The 15,197-nt window shown below is 47.7% G+C and overlaps 1 protein-coding gene across 1 annotated transcript; it reads right to left on the bottom strand.

Annotated features, from left to right (window-relative positions):
* Window positions 1-10,929: 10,929 nt before the first annotated feature.
* LOC147995074 (transcriptional enhancer factor TEF-3-like) lies at window positions 10,930-13,517 on the bottom strand. The gene is made up of 3 exons (XM_087659553.1): window positions 13,395-13,517; window positions 11,141-11,278; window positions 10,930-11,043 (listed from the first exon to the last, which is right to left on the bottom strand). The coding sequence occupies exons 1-3, from the start codon at window positions 13,515-13,517 to the stop codon at window positions 10,930-10,932; spliced, it is 375 nt and encodes a 124-aa protein (XP_087515679.1).
* Between the last annotated feature and the right edge of the window lie 1,680 nt (window positions 13,518-15,197).

The raw sequence follows: 15,197 nt of genomic DNA, 5'->3' as shown, positions 1-15,197 counted from the left end.
TTCCATTTCTTGTATTCTGTTAGTGAAGCTCGTATCTACAGCTCCTTGTATCTTCTTTTGGTTTTCTATATCCAGGGTTGTTTCCATGTGCTCTTTCTTGATGGCTTCTATTTCCATTTTTAATTCCTTCAACTGTTTGATTGTGTTTTCCTGGAATTCTTTCAGGGATTTTTGTGACTCCTCTCTTTGGGCTTCTACTTGTTTATTTATGATTTCCTGGAATTCTTTCAGGGATTTTTGTGACTCCTCTCTATGGGCTTCTACTTGTTCTCTAAGGGAGTTCTTCACGTCTTTCTTGAAGTCCTCCAGCATCATGATCAAATATGATTTTGCAACTAGATCTTGCTTTTTTAGTGTGTTTAGATATTCCGTTTTTGCTTTGGTGGGAGAATTGGGCTCCGATGATGCCATGTAGTCTTGGTTTCTGTTGCTTGGGTTCCTGCGCTTGCCTCTCGCCATCAGATTATCTCTAGCGTTACTTTGTTCTGCTATTTGTGACAGTGGCTATACTGTCCTATAAGCCTGTGTGTCAGGAGTGCTGTAGACCTGTTTTCCTGTTTTCTTTCAGCAAGTTATGGAGACAGAGTGTTCTGCTTTCAGGCGTGTAGTTTTTCCTATCTACAGGCCTTCAGCTGTTCCTGTGGGCCTGTGTCTGGTGTTCACCAGGCAGGTCACTTGCAGCAGAAAAGTTGGGCTTACCTATGGTCCCGAGGCTCAAGTTTGCTCGTGGGGTGCTGCCTACGAGCCCTCTGCAGTGGCAGCAACCAGGAAGATCTGCGCCGCCGTTTCCGGGAGCCTCCATGCACCAGGGTTCCAGATGGCGTTTGGTGTTTTCCTATGGCGTCAGAGATGTGTGCAGAGTGCAGTCTCTTCTGGTTTCCCAGGCGTGTCTGCCTCTCTGTAGGTTTAGCTCTCCCTCCCACAGGATTTGGGTGCAGAGAACTGTTTATCCGGTCTGTCCTTTTAGGTTCCGGCAGTGTCTCAGGTGCAGGGGTCCTGCCACTCCTGGGCCCTCCCCCATGGGAACCCAGAGGCCATATACAGTTTCCTCTTGGGCCAGGGATGTGGGCAGGGGTGGGCAGTGTTGGTGGTCTCTTCCACTCTGCAGACTCATGAGTGCCCACCTGACCTGGCGGTGAGGTCTCTCTCCCATGGGGTCTGGGAGCAGAGAGCTGCTGCGGGCCGGGATCCGTGGGTTTGGGACTCCTGGTAAACACCGGAAGTGCCTGGTCCTAGAGGAATTTTGCTCTGTGTGTCCTGAGTTCACCAGGCAGGTCTCTTGCAGCAGAAAAGTTGGTCTTACCTGTGGTCCCGAGGCTCATGTTTGCTCGTGGGGTGCTGCCTATGAGCTGTCTGTGGCGGCAGCAACCAGGATGATCTGTGCCGCCGTTTCCGGGAGCCTCCGTGCACCAGGGTTCCAGATGGTGTTTCGAGGTCTCCTATGTTTAAGCTCCACCCAGTGTCAAATTCCAGTCTCTTCTTGGCTGCCTTTGGATCACGATGTAGAGCTCTGTGCTCCTGCAGCACCATGCCTACCTGTACACTGCCATATTGTCTGCCATGATGATACGGGCCTGAACCATTAAACCTGTAAGCCAGCCACAATTAAATGCTGTCCTTTAGTAAGAGTTGCCTTGGTCATGGTGTCTCTTCACAGCAGTCAAACCCTAAGGTAATCGATTAGATATTAAATGTTGAAAATGCTAAATTTTATATTTTTCTATCTCTTTTTTACATTTTTGTTTGTTTGGATATTTGAGAAAGGATTTGACCTTGTAGTCCAGGCTTGTGTAGGGCTCATCACTGTCCCAGTGCTGGAATTACAGCCCTGAACCACCCTGCCTAGCTGTTTATTTTCAATAGCCTAAGATAATTTAATTAAGCTTAGAAGTGATAGTAAACACTGAGTGGATCCGTGAGGTAACTGAGCCATAATCAAAGAGCAAGGGAGCAGACAACGTAAACACAATTGCTTAATACACAAAATAACAAGGCGTGCAAGCTGAACCCAACAAAACTAGTCTTTTGATTGTTCAAAATAAGTAACTAGACAAAGATCTTCGAGTATTCACCCCCATGCAAAAAAATTTTCTCTTCATTTAAAAAAATGCTGATAATTTTAGGTAACAAAGTGATACAGAGGAGTCAGACCTGTTGACTTTTGTTTAATTCTCAAGCCAATGAGACCTGCATTGGCAGTGGAGTAAGAATTCTTTTTTAAAAAAAAAAAAAGAAAAAGGGATTGGAGAGATGGCTCAGTAGGTAAGAGACCTGGCTGTTCTCCCTGATGACTGACTGGGGTTTGATTCTCAGCACCCAACTGTCAGCCTGCAGCTCTTAAAACTCCAGTTCCAAGGGGTCTGCTGCCCTCTTCTGGCCAGTATGGGCACTGCATGCAGGTGGTGCACAGACATTCATGAAAGCAGAACACCCATACTTACCATAGTTCCTTTTGACATTTGGACAGTTGGAAAGATTATGTGAGGCAAATCATGGTACTATGTGCCTAGCACACTGGAGATGGAGGCAGGAGAATCATGAAATAGTTGAGTTAAACTCCATTGCAAGATTCTCATAGAAAAACAAGCAAAGGGGATTATATGTCAAAAGAACTCCTTGGAATTTAATTTTCTCATGTTCATTTTTTTATTTCTATCTTTTAAAAGATTTTTCAACTACTTTTATTCTGTGTGTGTGTGTGTGTGTGTGTGTGTGTGTGTGTTCCTGCATACATGCCTGTGCACCATATAATACAATGTCCATGGGTAGAAGAGGGTGACTTGATCCCCTGAAACTGGAGTTAGGTGTGGCTCTGAGTGTCCAAGTAGGTGCTGAGAACTGAACTAGGTTCTCTGCAAGGGCAGCAAGTGCTGTCGGCCACTAAGCCATCTGTCCAGCCTCCTGTCATCTCTTTCTAAAAGGAAAAAGGAATTTTACAGTAATGATGATGCTGTTAGACTGTAGACCTTTCCCAGGGACAGAAGGCTCTTGCATTCCATCCCAAATGCCTGCTTCATTGACAAAAGAAATCACCAAAGATTATCATCACAGCCTGGGAGTGGAGATACCTCCGCACTTGGTGAAAAGGTCCAGCCCAGTGACTTCTCAAACCTCAACCTGCTTAGGAGTCATCTGCCAGTTCAATGTTCCAAAACTGGGCAGGAAGACCTTAGCGCTCCAAGGAGTTCCCAGGTCAGGCAGTCACAAGGCCCACCCAGAAAGGCCAATCTTCCCCAGTGACCACCTGGTTCACACAGGCTCTTTCCCACCAGGTAACAAACCCAGGAATGGCTCTCAACTCAGTCCCATCACTGCCCACAGGGCACAACAGCTGGGCCTTCATCTAAGATCTTAGGACTGCTGTCGTTCCTGGCTTATTTCATTTGCTGATAATTTGTCCCTGTCTTCTAATAGAGAATAGATAGGAAAATTAGTTAGGGGATGGATTTAATGGCAGCTGTTTTCGAGTGTGGTTAATAGAATAGACTTTGTGACTTCCAAGAGAATGCTCTTTGAGGACAGGGGCTTTGGTTTTCTTCTCAACAGCATCTTAGCTGCTAGAGAGAGTAGAGCCTTCATGAACAATCAGAGACAGAGAGCTGTAAAATGTGCCGTGTGTGTGTGTGTGTGTGTGTGTGTGTGTGTGTGTGTGTGTCCCTCAAGGGGCAATAGGGGACAGGGGCAGAACTTGGGTACCGCAGACCACTTTAAGGTCACTTCCAATCCTAGCCTAGCCATGGATTTGGCAGAGCTCAAACCTGAGAGAATGTTCCTCATGAAGGTTCAACTAGGTATATAAAATCAGAGTGGGGCACATAGCAGAGAGCTGACCAACACAATCCAGAGCCCCCATCCCCTACACTCCAAAGCTATAAGGGAATGTGGTGAGTTGCCTAACCAGAGATCTCAGAAACAGTTATCAAAGCCAGATAAAACAGCCAGGGATCCCACACCAGAAAGATGAAGAGAAAGGGCAATTGGGTAGATCACAGCTGGGAGGGTCCCAGGACAACCGGGAGCAGGCATTGGAAGCTTGCTTTAATGTGCTTCCAGAGCCAAGCTGGGGTGGGCGAGTCAAGGTTACAGGGGCCATGGAGGTTGGACAGAAAGGGATTTCTGGTGTTTCTTGCTCCCCAGAGCAGAACCTGGAGAATTAGTATGTGGAGGTAGAAGCAATATGGCCGTCTGCAAAGGGGGTGAGAACCTGGTTAATCAGCCTGAAGCCAGGACTCAGTGTCTGCACTGTCACCAAAGACCTGGCATGCACCTGCCTCAGTGTCCCTGGCAGGACTCAGAGCTAGGTTTCAAGTAAGACTGCAAAGATGCCGACTAATTCCGCACCGAAAAATCCCAATCTTTGCCACAGTCGGAGCTTAAATGTCATCCTTAGCTAAGTCGTGAGTTTGACGCCAACCTGAGCTGTGTGAAATCCTGTCTCCAAGCAATGTTACCAAAGGAAAATGGCAGAATGAAAGCATTATGACAAAGTTCTAATTCCCAGCTTGGCCTTGTGGGTACAAGACAGAAAATACAACAAAGAAACACCAGTCTTTTCAATATCGTATTTTAAAAATAAATAAAGTCTCACACTCAAAAGACTCAGGCAATCATCTGGGGACTTCCTATTCCTTGTAGAACGTGTTCCCCAGCCTGCCAGCTGGAAACGATTCCCTCCAATGAAGCTGGTTGTTCTCTGTTTTCTTCTCCTGCAGTTCCAAAGCCTCCTGGGCACTACCTCATCTTTAAAACAGTGGAATTACTTTACCCACAAGGTGTGTGTTGTATCAAAAAGAAAAAGAGAAAGCTTTCTTCATCTTGTTTTAAATTTTTTGTTTTGTTTCCTAGATGTGAGCCAGGGGTACATACACTAAGCAAGTGTTCCACAACTGTACTAGTCTGACCTCTACGTTGTCTCATTTCTGGGGTTTCCAGTCTCTCACCCAGCTTCAGGCAAAGCCTGACCACTCACCATCAGCCCACCTGCTTTCCAGAGAGCTGACTGAGGCAGCAAGGGAGGCAGAAGGTCTGCAGTGCACTTTCAAGGTATGTTTTTTGGCTACTGTGATAAAACACCAAAGAGAAGCAAGGTGTGGTTTGTGGGAATCCTGTATGTTTTGGGAGATAAGGTAAGGTTACAGAAACGGCTCTCACCAGGGGCCGTGGAAGATTAGGCTGGCTCGGTCACCTCTAGATAGATCAAGACACAGAGAGCTCAGGATGGATCTGTGCCCACTTGCAACGTTCAAGCCTTTCCTTTAGGATACTGCCACCAGCAAGGCTCTGAAACCTTCCATAGCAGCAACACTAGCTGGGGACCAAGTGTTCAAACACACGGGCCTGTATGGACATCACACACTGAGGCCATGATGTTAGTTGAGGTTAGTCACTGCTCTCCCAGCTTCTTCATCCATGAAAAGAAATTCTGTAGGAGCACAGTGCAGCTGTGAACATCGAGCTTGAAAATGTTTTGGAAGGGTTTTGTAAACTGAAGTGCAAGGAGGAGCAGAGCATGGCCGCGGATGCCTGTCACAGAAGCCTTAGGAAGGCTGAGACAGGGTGGCAACTTTTGTCTCAGACGTGTAGGTAGATACGGTCATCATCGTTATCATCATCATCGTCATCATCACCTCCTTTTGCCTTAACTGTGTTGCCTCCAAATTTGCTACCAGATTGAATGATGTTGTAGATTAGAATTAAGTTTGACCCCTAATTCTAAAACAGAATCAGGTCATTCCACAATGAAATGACTTAAACATGAAAAATGTATTTCACATGAAATCCATGAGAACAGTGTAACACTGTGGTCTTTCTGCTATGTCCTGAGTAGTTGCCACTCTAAGATCATCTCAGAGTCCAGTGTAGTTACACTGCTACATAGTCACACTACATCCCGCCATTACACCATTCTCCCTACAATTCCCTAGAACAAAGCATGTGCCCCTCCCTCTTATGTCCCTCCTGGAAATCTTTCTTCTGCTCACCTCCACTAGCCAAACAATGGAAGCTGGGAAACATGGTTTATTCTGTCTAAATAAAAAAAGTGTCTGGTCCTCTTACTTGAAAAGGTGACAGGGGTCTCTACATAGGTGGTCACTTCTCCATCGTCATCTTCATCTCTCTCATCTCCCTCTGCAGAGCAGCTGCTGACCTCTGCTGACTCTAAAACCTTTTTGCTTTACCACTGAGAACCAATCACACTCCTGCTTCTCCTCTTCTTTCCCTAAATGCACCATGTCTCAGCACAGGGCTGACCACGGCTTCTCCTCTCAGCTACAACTCTCCTCTCAGTCATGGCCCCAACTCCCAACCCAAATAAGAACCTGCTGTCCTTCCTGAGTCTGGTCCAGGGAGGAAGGTGTCCACTAAAGGGCAGGCCCAGGCACCCAGGCAAGGCCCATGCATCCCTGCTCAGGTCCAGGAGCCAAGGGAGAAAGTGCAGCAGGTTCATCAGGCATCACGCCCCTCTGAAGCCCAGACTATGTCAGTTTAGCACAGTAGAGTGGTTGATCTGAGTAAAGTGCCTGGTCTTGCTGTGGAACCATGGCCAGCCTCCTAGTGTGCCCTTTCCAAGAGCATTCTAACTCTTCAGTGCTGAGTTCAGTTCCTGCTCCCATAGGCTTGGTTCTGCAGGGCCTGTTCCAGTGCTTACCTGCCCTGCGTGCACCTCTGGTCTGTGTGTTCCAGTGCCCAGCTGCCCTGCATGCACCTCTGGTCTCTGTGCTCCAGTGCACAGCTGCCCTATGTGCACCGATGTTTTGTGTACTCCAGTGCAGCTGTCCTCTCTGCACTGCTGGTGTGTGTGTCCTCTAAACAGGCACAGAACTCCATTCCTGCACAAAGAAATCACATGAGCACAGACATCTGTGTTTTAGCAGACTTCATTGAAGACTGAAGAGATGAAGGAGGTTTACACAGAAAAATTACAAAATTCATAAAATTTAATATTAGACTTCTGTAGGGTGTAAAAAAGGCCACCATTCACACTGCCTGGGTTCTGGCTGTCCAGGAAGGCACACGGATAACTGTGCTCTTTTAAATTCACAAAGTCTATATACAAAAGTCAATTCGTAGACAGTTTTTTGAAGATATTTATTTCAGAGATTTGGCTCCACAGTGTAAGTCATGGTGGTGTCATTCTGCTCTTGGAGTCAGGGGTTGGGTGTAGAGAGGATCACAGCTGTGAATCCAGGTACTTGACTGGGCAGATCAGTTAGCTACATTCTATAAAGAGTCAAGCCTTTGGGATAAAGTTTGTTTTCTTTTTGAAAGAAAAGATGGGTTGTAAGATGGGTTGTCTGAGGTGCCACTGACCCCTGCTACTATAGCTCTAAGAGTATTTCAGCAGAGGGTCAGGCCCAGGTGGCCACCAGGTAGAAACCATGGGGGAAGCTCCCACTGTTCTGGTGTTTCTCTTCTGTGCCTGGGAGCCCAGATAGGGGTTTCAATGCCCCAGGACCCAGGTCCCAGCTTTCCCTCACTCCTCTAACCTCTGCATCTGACTCTGTCCCCAGTCTTGGAAAGACTTGTTGCACCATAGACTAGGGACACAAGGCCTATTGCAGAGGTCTATGACACAACCATTTGTACACATGCATACATAGATGCTTCTCTCTCTCTCTCTCTCTCTCTCTCTCTCTCTCTCTCTCTCTCTCTCTCTTGCTCTCTCTCTCTCTCAACCCCGTGTGTGTGTGTGTGTGTGTGTGTGTGTGTGTGTGTGTGTGTGTGCGCGCATTTATTAATTTGATATAGTTTTTCGTGTATGCGTTTTTTTGTGTTGGGTCGGGGTGGGTTGGCGGTGGAGTGGGCACACTCTTTCCATTCCTGTAACATGTTTTTGGCACAATCTTCCCCATCAGTGTGAGACCCTGTGAGGCAAAAGACCTCTCTCCTGTCCCTATAGCCATTTCTGACATTTCCTGCTAACTAGATAACAGAAGAAGGTTTCCACTCCCAGGATGGAGGGCTCACTCTCCCTAGGACTTTGGGGACCCTTGCTCATCTCACAGGCCCAATGAATTGGGTGGCCCTGCCACCTCCACTCTCTCTTGCTTTCGACTGGTTGCCAAGTGGAACAGATCCAGAAAACAAATAGTTTCTATACCCAGATGCCCAGGGAAGCAGGCTGGATAGGTTCACACCCCCAAAACTTCCACCTGCTCCTCTGTACAAACCCAATGCTCCAGAGCTCTCTTCTAAAATACCATCAAAGGAACGTACTGCCTTTCTTAACACCCCCAGTTCTAGGTACCATCCTAAGAGCATTCCAAAGTGCACATCTACAGGGGAGTCCAGGGGACAAAAAGGACTGAACTGCCTGCCTTCCTATCTGGCCTGTAAGCTAAGAGTATGTCCAGCCTAGGTCAGTCAGCATACCCCTGGGGCACACTGTCCCCTCCCTTTCTACAGGCCTCTGAATTCTCCCTTGGAATGTTTCTTCCTTTGGATCCACTTGTCTGCAGTTCAAGAGTCAGTGCAGAGGCCAGGACTCAGCGGCTTCCACTTAAGTGAAGCTGACCTTGGGTATCTACCTGTCCCCGCTTGCCACTACTTATGAGTCTCCTTAACTTTATTCCAACCACCGCTCTCCCCACCTCAGTCCAAAGCAAGCTCAGAGACACACTGAATATTCTATTCATGGACACATTCCCAGAGCCTGCCACACCTCAGAATTCAAACAACCACTCACAAAGCAAAGGAAAAAATACAACAACACCAGAACCCAATTCCCAAAGCTCTGTGAGCCCTGCTTTTTCAGTCTTCAAAACAGGAGTACAGAGCTCAGAGGGGAGAACCAGTAGTCCCAGCTCCTTGTCAAGCTGAGGCAGGGGGATCACTAGAGACAATAGCCCAGGGAAGAGAGGAAGACCTCATCTTAAAAAGCTAAATGTTTTCAGCCCAGTACCACCTTGGTGGGATAAGGGAGGTCCCTTGACTTGAATGGAGAGGCAGTAAGATAGTCTTCTATGGTAACTTTCCATTAGACCACTGAGTTCACTTAACACAGGAAAAATGACCCACACTGGCACCCAAATATCTGGAATGACCTGCTTCCAATAGGAAAATGTTGTACCCCTCATATCCCGAAAGACTGACTCCATAGAAGTCTGAAATGTCTGAGGCTGGTGCTTCCAAGAGTGTGCTCCCGGACAGTGGGAGGGGTCCAGGGCTAGGATTTGGACAGGGGGAGGGAGACTGTAAACACAGGCCTGTATGTGGACTGGTGAATCCTGACAAAGGCCGGGGATGCAGTAGACGTTCTGGGATCCCTGACCCTGTTTGCTGGCAGGACCTCTACCTGGCACAGTAGGAAGGAAGGAGGCTTGTGTCTGGTCACCTACCTAACGTGGTAGGCAGCAGAGTATGGGTTAAATTGCTTTGTGTAAAGGAGAGGGAACTTGGGGTTCCAGAAAGCCTGGGTAGCTCAATCTTTCTTCCTCGTCTGAGATGCTGCCAACCTCCTCCCATAGGCTTATTTGCATAGTGTCATGGTCGTGTACCCTGTCCAACCCTGTCCCCAACACCAAAACCAGAGAAATAACACCAGTAAATATTAGCCACTTTCCTCTCACAATCTGTTCCCCCATGTGACCTCTTCCCTGAGTCCCTCTGATCCCTCCTCTCTGTGATAGGCAGTTGCTGCAGGGACCACCCACCCTAGTGCATAGTTCTCCAGCCTGGATACTTAGCTGGAGTTGAAGTTCCCACGGTTAGTACTGATGCATATTTATTGAACATGTGGATGTACTCAGCACTGTGTGAGGCACTGTCCATACACCAGGTAGGTGAATGTTATACCCATTTTACTGATGGGTAACTGAGGCACTACAATATTTATTTAAAGGTTGCACACCAACTCATTCAAGACTGCCTCCAGAGCCGTTGTCTCCTCACCTCTGTAGCATCCCCACAATGTTGCCCTGCCCAATGCTACATCCTCACAGATGCATCCCTGAGTCCTGGGCACACACAAATGTGCCCAGGTTATAGCTTTCTTCCTGAGGCTCCTGTCTACAAGAACTAGCTCCATCTGGGGAAGCAGACACCAGAAAGCCATGAAAGGGCAGCAGAGAGACAGATCCAGACCCTCCAAAGGGTGAGAAGCAAAGGGCTGAGGTCTGGATCATTTGACTGGCACCACAAGACTCAGGTACTGTACAGATATTCTCCCCTCATCAGTGCTGAGAAGAGGAGAAAGGGACTAATAGAGCAGCTGAGGAACCCGTCGAGTTCAGGGAGCTGGAAATGCTGGCCCTGAAGCAGAAAGCCCTACCTCCAATCCTTGCTTCAATCTGGAGCCCTTGCCCACTACTGGCCCACTGCAGAAGGTACAAAGCCATCTGAGGAGCTCTTCACAGGGTTTCAGTCCAACCATGTTGCAGCCACATCTAAATCAAGCCCCTTTTGTAGGGGCGGACATTCTTCCATATCGAAACTCTGTTATTGATGGCAGGATTGACTGACAGTGTGCACTAAGTCCTGCACAGCATCTCGGGGTGTGTGACCCACGTGCTATCTGTCCTCAGGACACTATTTTGACCAGGCACAGAGTATGGGGTTCTATCAGCTCAGAAGGGACCACTGGGTCTTGAGCTTTGGTGTCTTAGTGATGTGCCTGGCTGAGTCCCACCAGGGTTCTGGTTCCTGGGCCATCCTGGGGCACCTCAGGGTATCCTTCCAGCTTGCCTCTTGGTGCCCCCTTCTCCACTGCCCTTCTGGGTTCATACAGGCTAAACAAGCTCTTCTGAAAATACTTGACTCCTTGGGTTTATTGGGGGTTGAGCACTGCGAGATCAGGCAGTTTGTTCCTGGTAAGAAGAAAACTGGTAACTCTGCTTGGTTCTCCTGGCTCTTTTGGGGGCAGTCCCTGAATATTCCCTCCCAGGTCCCCATTTCCTGGACTTGTCCCCTCACAATTGCTCTCCAAATCTCTCAATCTTTCCCAAAGAGGTAGATGTGGTGCTGAGCTCCGTGTTCACTGGCTGAAACTTCGAAGACATATGCAATACACAGCAAGGTCTCCTGTGTGTCTCGGTTGGTGACAACCTGCAGTAGAGAAGGTGAAGGTCAAAACCCTGGATAGGGAAGCCATTGGCACCACCCACTGATGCACTCCCTTATGGGCATCTGCCGCATGTCGTACCTGCAGGATGGTGAAGTTCATCATGTACTTCTCTGGTAAGTGCTTCAGCTTGTGGATAAAGTTGATCATGTACTCACAGAGTGGGGACCGGTGGATGCGGTACAAATAGTGACCATTCTCATAGCGAGCAAACTCTGTCTGTGGAATCCCAGGGACACAGAGGCTTAGAATCCCTTCACCTCCAGCCCAGGCCCATCCTAGGAGGTTCCTGGATATGAAGTCAGGCCTCTCCCCTTTGTCAGTGACAAGACAGGCAGACACTTCCAGGAGAGGAAAAGGAAAAGACCCGGAAGTAGCAGCAATGAGATGTGCAGGAGGGCAGGCGTTGCACACTAGGGGTGGGGGAGGGTACCAGCACCTTTGAGATGGAGCGGCCAAGGGCATGAACCTCGGTGCTGGATGCTGTTGGCCCCGGAGCTAGAGGGATGACCTGTGGGATGACGACTGCATAGCGACATGGGCACCTCGATGCGTTTAATGAAAGTAAATCTGAACCACTGAGTTCTGGCATCCATCTTTAGCACCAAAAGAAACAAAACACAGCACACGTGCACACGTCCACTGCCACTACGGGACTACTCGCCCAAGCAGACAGCTGTTACATGGGTGGGCCTCAGTGCTCAGTGTCGCTAACAGTTATGATAGCTTCCTGCCAATTCCAGGATTGCGACCCCAAAGCAAAGGTCCCTTCTAGGTCATGCCTGGCACCTAGCTGTTTGACATGAGGTGGTTGTCAACCCAGGCAGAGAACACCATCAATTCAGATCACTTCGGGCAAAGGGGTTACCAGATTTGCACTGTGCACAATGTCTTTTTTGTGCCATGTGGTGTGTTTTATTTTCAACAATCATACAAATAATTGTCTATAATATACCAGGGCAAACCTGTGAAATTTTTCAGTCCCATTAGTGGTTGTGTCCCCTTCAGAGACCCACAGGTCCATGGCTTCGGCACGGTGTGCCCGGCTTCACAGTGCAGCTTGTGGCTCGTGTCCATCTTAAAGGTGGTTCTTCCTCCACATCGCAATGTTAAACATTCCACAGAGTCATAGACTTCAGGGTCACAGGTATGCTGGGGTGGAGGCTTGGGTTCCATTTTGTCATTTCACAACAGCTTCAGAATGTCACAGCTATTGGAGCCAGTGGATAGTGAGGACAAGCTGAGGCTCCCTTAGAGATAAGGGGGTGAGTGGGTGTTAACACAACCCTAAACATCCAACAGGAAGTGGGGCTGGAGGAGGTTTACAGAGATCAACACAGATTTTCTAAACTTGTGCTCACCACCAGGCTGCCTGCCCTGAAGAGAAGCAGGAAATTCTGCCCAAATGGAAGGTTTCTGGGGCTCTCCACAATTGAAAAGCAAGCTTCATGTTCTGGGATAGCATCTGAAGACTTTCTTAAGGGAGGAAGGAAGGAAAAAAGGGAGGGAGGGAGAGAGGGAGGGAGGGAACAAGGAATGGAAGTAGGAAAGAGGGGGGAGTAGGGAAGAAGGGAAGAAAGGAAGGGAGGAAGAAGTGAGGAAAAGAGAAATAGTGAGGGAAGGAGGGAAGGGAAGGAGGGAGGTAAGGACAGAGGAAGAGAAGAGGGAAGGGGGGAGGGGAAGGAGAGAAGGAAAGAAGGAATTGAGGAAGGAAGGAAAGAGGGAAAGAGGCAGGAGGAAGGGAGGGAGAAAGAGAAGGGAAGAAGAAGGGAGAGGAGGAGAACTGGGGTTGGCTGAGGATATACTCAGCAGTACAGGACATGGCTGGCACACTCAGGGTCTTACAAAAGCCCAAACAACTAGAGCAAAGGGACTCAAAGTTTTCAGTACTCAAAGAGGAAACAGTGAGAAGCAAACACACCCTGAGCACCCACCTGCTGCTGCCACTAGAGAGCTGTGTGACTGGGAAAGGCCTCTTCTAATCCCATGCCAGCTGTCAAAGACACAGTTGGATTAGGGAGAAGTCCTTGGGCTAGCCTGGCCTTTGGCCCTGCTCTAAACTATGTGGAGTGCTTCCCAGGAAGGTTTGAAAGGATCTCAGCCAGAAGATTCAGCCAGGGCTCTGAGGAGCAGAATAGGTAATTAAATCAGTAACTTATCAGATGCCTCCTGCCTAATCCTAAAGATGTACTTCCTTAAAGGCATGGTGTGTGGAAGGGACAGGGAGACCACCTCTGCCCAGGGCCTCCTTTAGCGATCCTGCCCCCAGGAGACCAGTGAAAGGGAGCACACAGACCACCCCAGTTTGCCCTACACCCACTGTGTGGACTCCTACCTCAACTTTCTCCACCACTTGCTTGACAAAGGAGCAGATCTTACTAGAGCAGGTAATAATCATGCTCTCCATACTCTCATACTGGCTGGAGACTCCATAGAAGGCGCTGCCCTCCTCATCCATGATGGTATTGAGGTCTGCCTGTGAGAGACAGAGGAAGGTGTGGTTGATTGCAGGTGTGTCCTAGGGTTCCAAGGACCAGAGAACAGGACTTTCAAAGAATGGAGGCAGGGGCAGACAAGTAGAGCCAGTTGACTTAACTTCATTTTTACCAATATGGAGAATGTGGGATTTTCACAGGGTTTATACATGTTTAGCATAGTACACTTGGTACATTGTGGCTTCGTAAGGGCTAGTGTCTAAGCAAAGTACACTGCCTACCTATTGGTTTTGTGCTGGTTGGTAGGAAACAAAAGGTATAATTGTACTGTCTGTAGGTACCACTTGTGACCCTGCTGCACAAACGTCCAGTGGCTGGATGCACATTGAAATCACCTGTCTCCACGTGAACACCCTTTACCTTTGTCTCTAGACAAAGCTGTGAAGCAGTTTACTCTAGGGAAGAAACAGTTCACATTCTTTTATTAGAAAAGTTTCTTTCTTTTGTTACTTTTGCTACATATTTTATTGTATCTAAATGTCTTAGGCAATCTAAGAACAAATGTAAATGTAAAGATGCAGTAAAAAGGAATTGCTTGGTGTTCCTGGCCCCCGTGTGTGAACAAAAAACCTTAAACAAAGACAGCTGTAAACAAAATAATATGTGTTAGGCTCCTTTTCTTCTTTTAGTTTTTTCTCTTTAGACTTCTGTGATTTTCTCTTTTGATACTTGCTTAACATATATGTGGTGTAAAGAATAATTAACATGGAAATAGTTTGAGATGGCACCTAGCTTTGCTTTAATGTCTTATGAAGTTTTCATGAACAAACCAAGAACAATTTTTAAGAACACTTGTATTAAAGTTGGTGTAAATGGAATTAAAAAAATTATGAATGCACTTTTCAACTACCAAAAAAATGGGGGGGGGCAGGACTTGGGTACAGCTCAGTGAGAGAACTTTTAGCCCGGAAGGACCTGAAGGAGAGAAGAAAAAAGAATCTGGTCATGGCAGTCATAGGAGAGCCTCTGTTTCACCCGAATCCTGGCTTGGGGCCAGTCTTTCTGGTTTGCTTCCAAAACCATAGAAGTAAGTTCATAGCTGCCCACGTGGGGGCGTGTGAATTAATTCTTCGTTGGATACTGTATTAGATACTTTAAGGTTACTGTAAATAAATATCGCAGACTGCCTAAGAGAGGAGAGGTTTATATCGCCATTCCAATCCCTCACAGCAGGGTAGGCATGGCAGAATGATTCCATCTAGTACTAAGAAGATTAGATTGTGGCTGATCACATGTCATGGGACAGGAAGCCAGGGCCCCAAGCCCAAGTCATGAGTGTGTATAACCTTCAAGGGCTTGCCCCTAGAGTCTTAATCTCAGCGGCAAGCCCACACCTCTTGAAAGCTCCATCACCTTCAAAAACAGAGCCACAGGCTGAGGACTGGGAAATCCAAATGCAAATCTGTGGGAGCCACTCACTGCCGACCCAGAAAGGGTCAAGCACATGCAGTCGGAATTGCCCAGAGTATGTATAGTCTCTTCTTTGGTAGTCTGAGCTATGAGCCCTGCAAAATCAGAAAGGAGACCACATAGATCTATAAACTGTACCCATTAGAAAGGAAAACCACACAGTCCCCACTCATCATAAAGCCGAGTAGACATTCCCATGTCAAAGACACAGCTAGGGAGAGCAGTAAGAAGAG

The sequence above is a fragment of the Rattus norvegicus genome, chromosome 4 (assembly GCF_021556685.1).
Source record: "Rattus norvegicus strain SHRSP/BbbUtx chromosome 4, alternate assembly SHRSP_T2T, whole genome shotgun sequence".
Lineage (NCBI taxonomy): Eukaryota > Metazoa > Chordata > Mammalia > Rodentia > Muridae > Rattus > Rattus norvegicus.
This window is presented reverse-complemented; position numbering and strand designations above follow the sequence as displayed.

Excerpts from the sequence above, each read along its gene's own strand:
- LOC147995074 (XM_087659553.1), bottom strand. The coding sequence starts at position 13,517 with ATGGATGAGGAGGGCAGCGCCTTCTATGGAGTCTCCAGCCAGTATGAG. Across the intron at positions 11,279-13,394 it reads AAGTGGTGGAGAAAGTTGAG|ACAGAGTTTGCTCGCTATGA; the intron begins GTAGGAGTCCAC and ends GGGATTCCACAG. Across the intron at positions 11,044-11,140 it reads TGAACTTCACCATCCTGCAG|GTTGTCACCAACCGAGACAC; the intron begins GTACGACATGCG and ends TCTCTACTGCAG.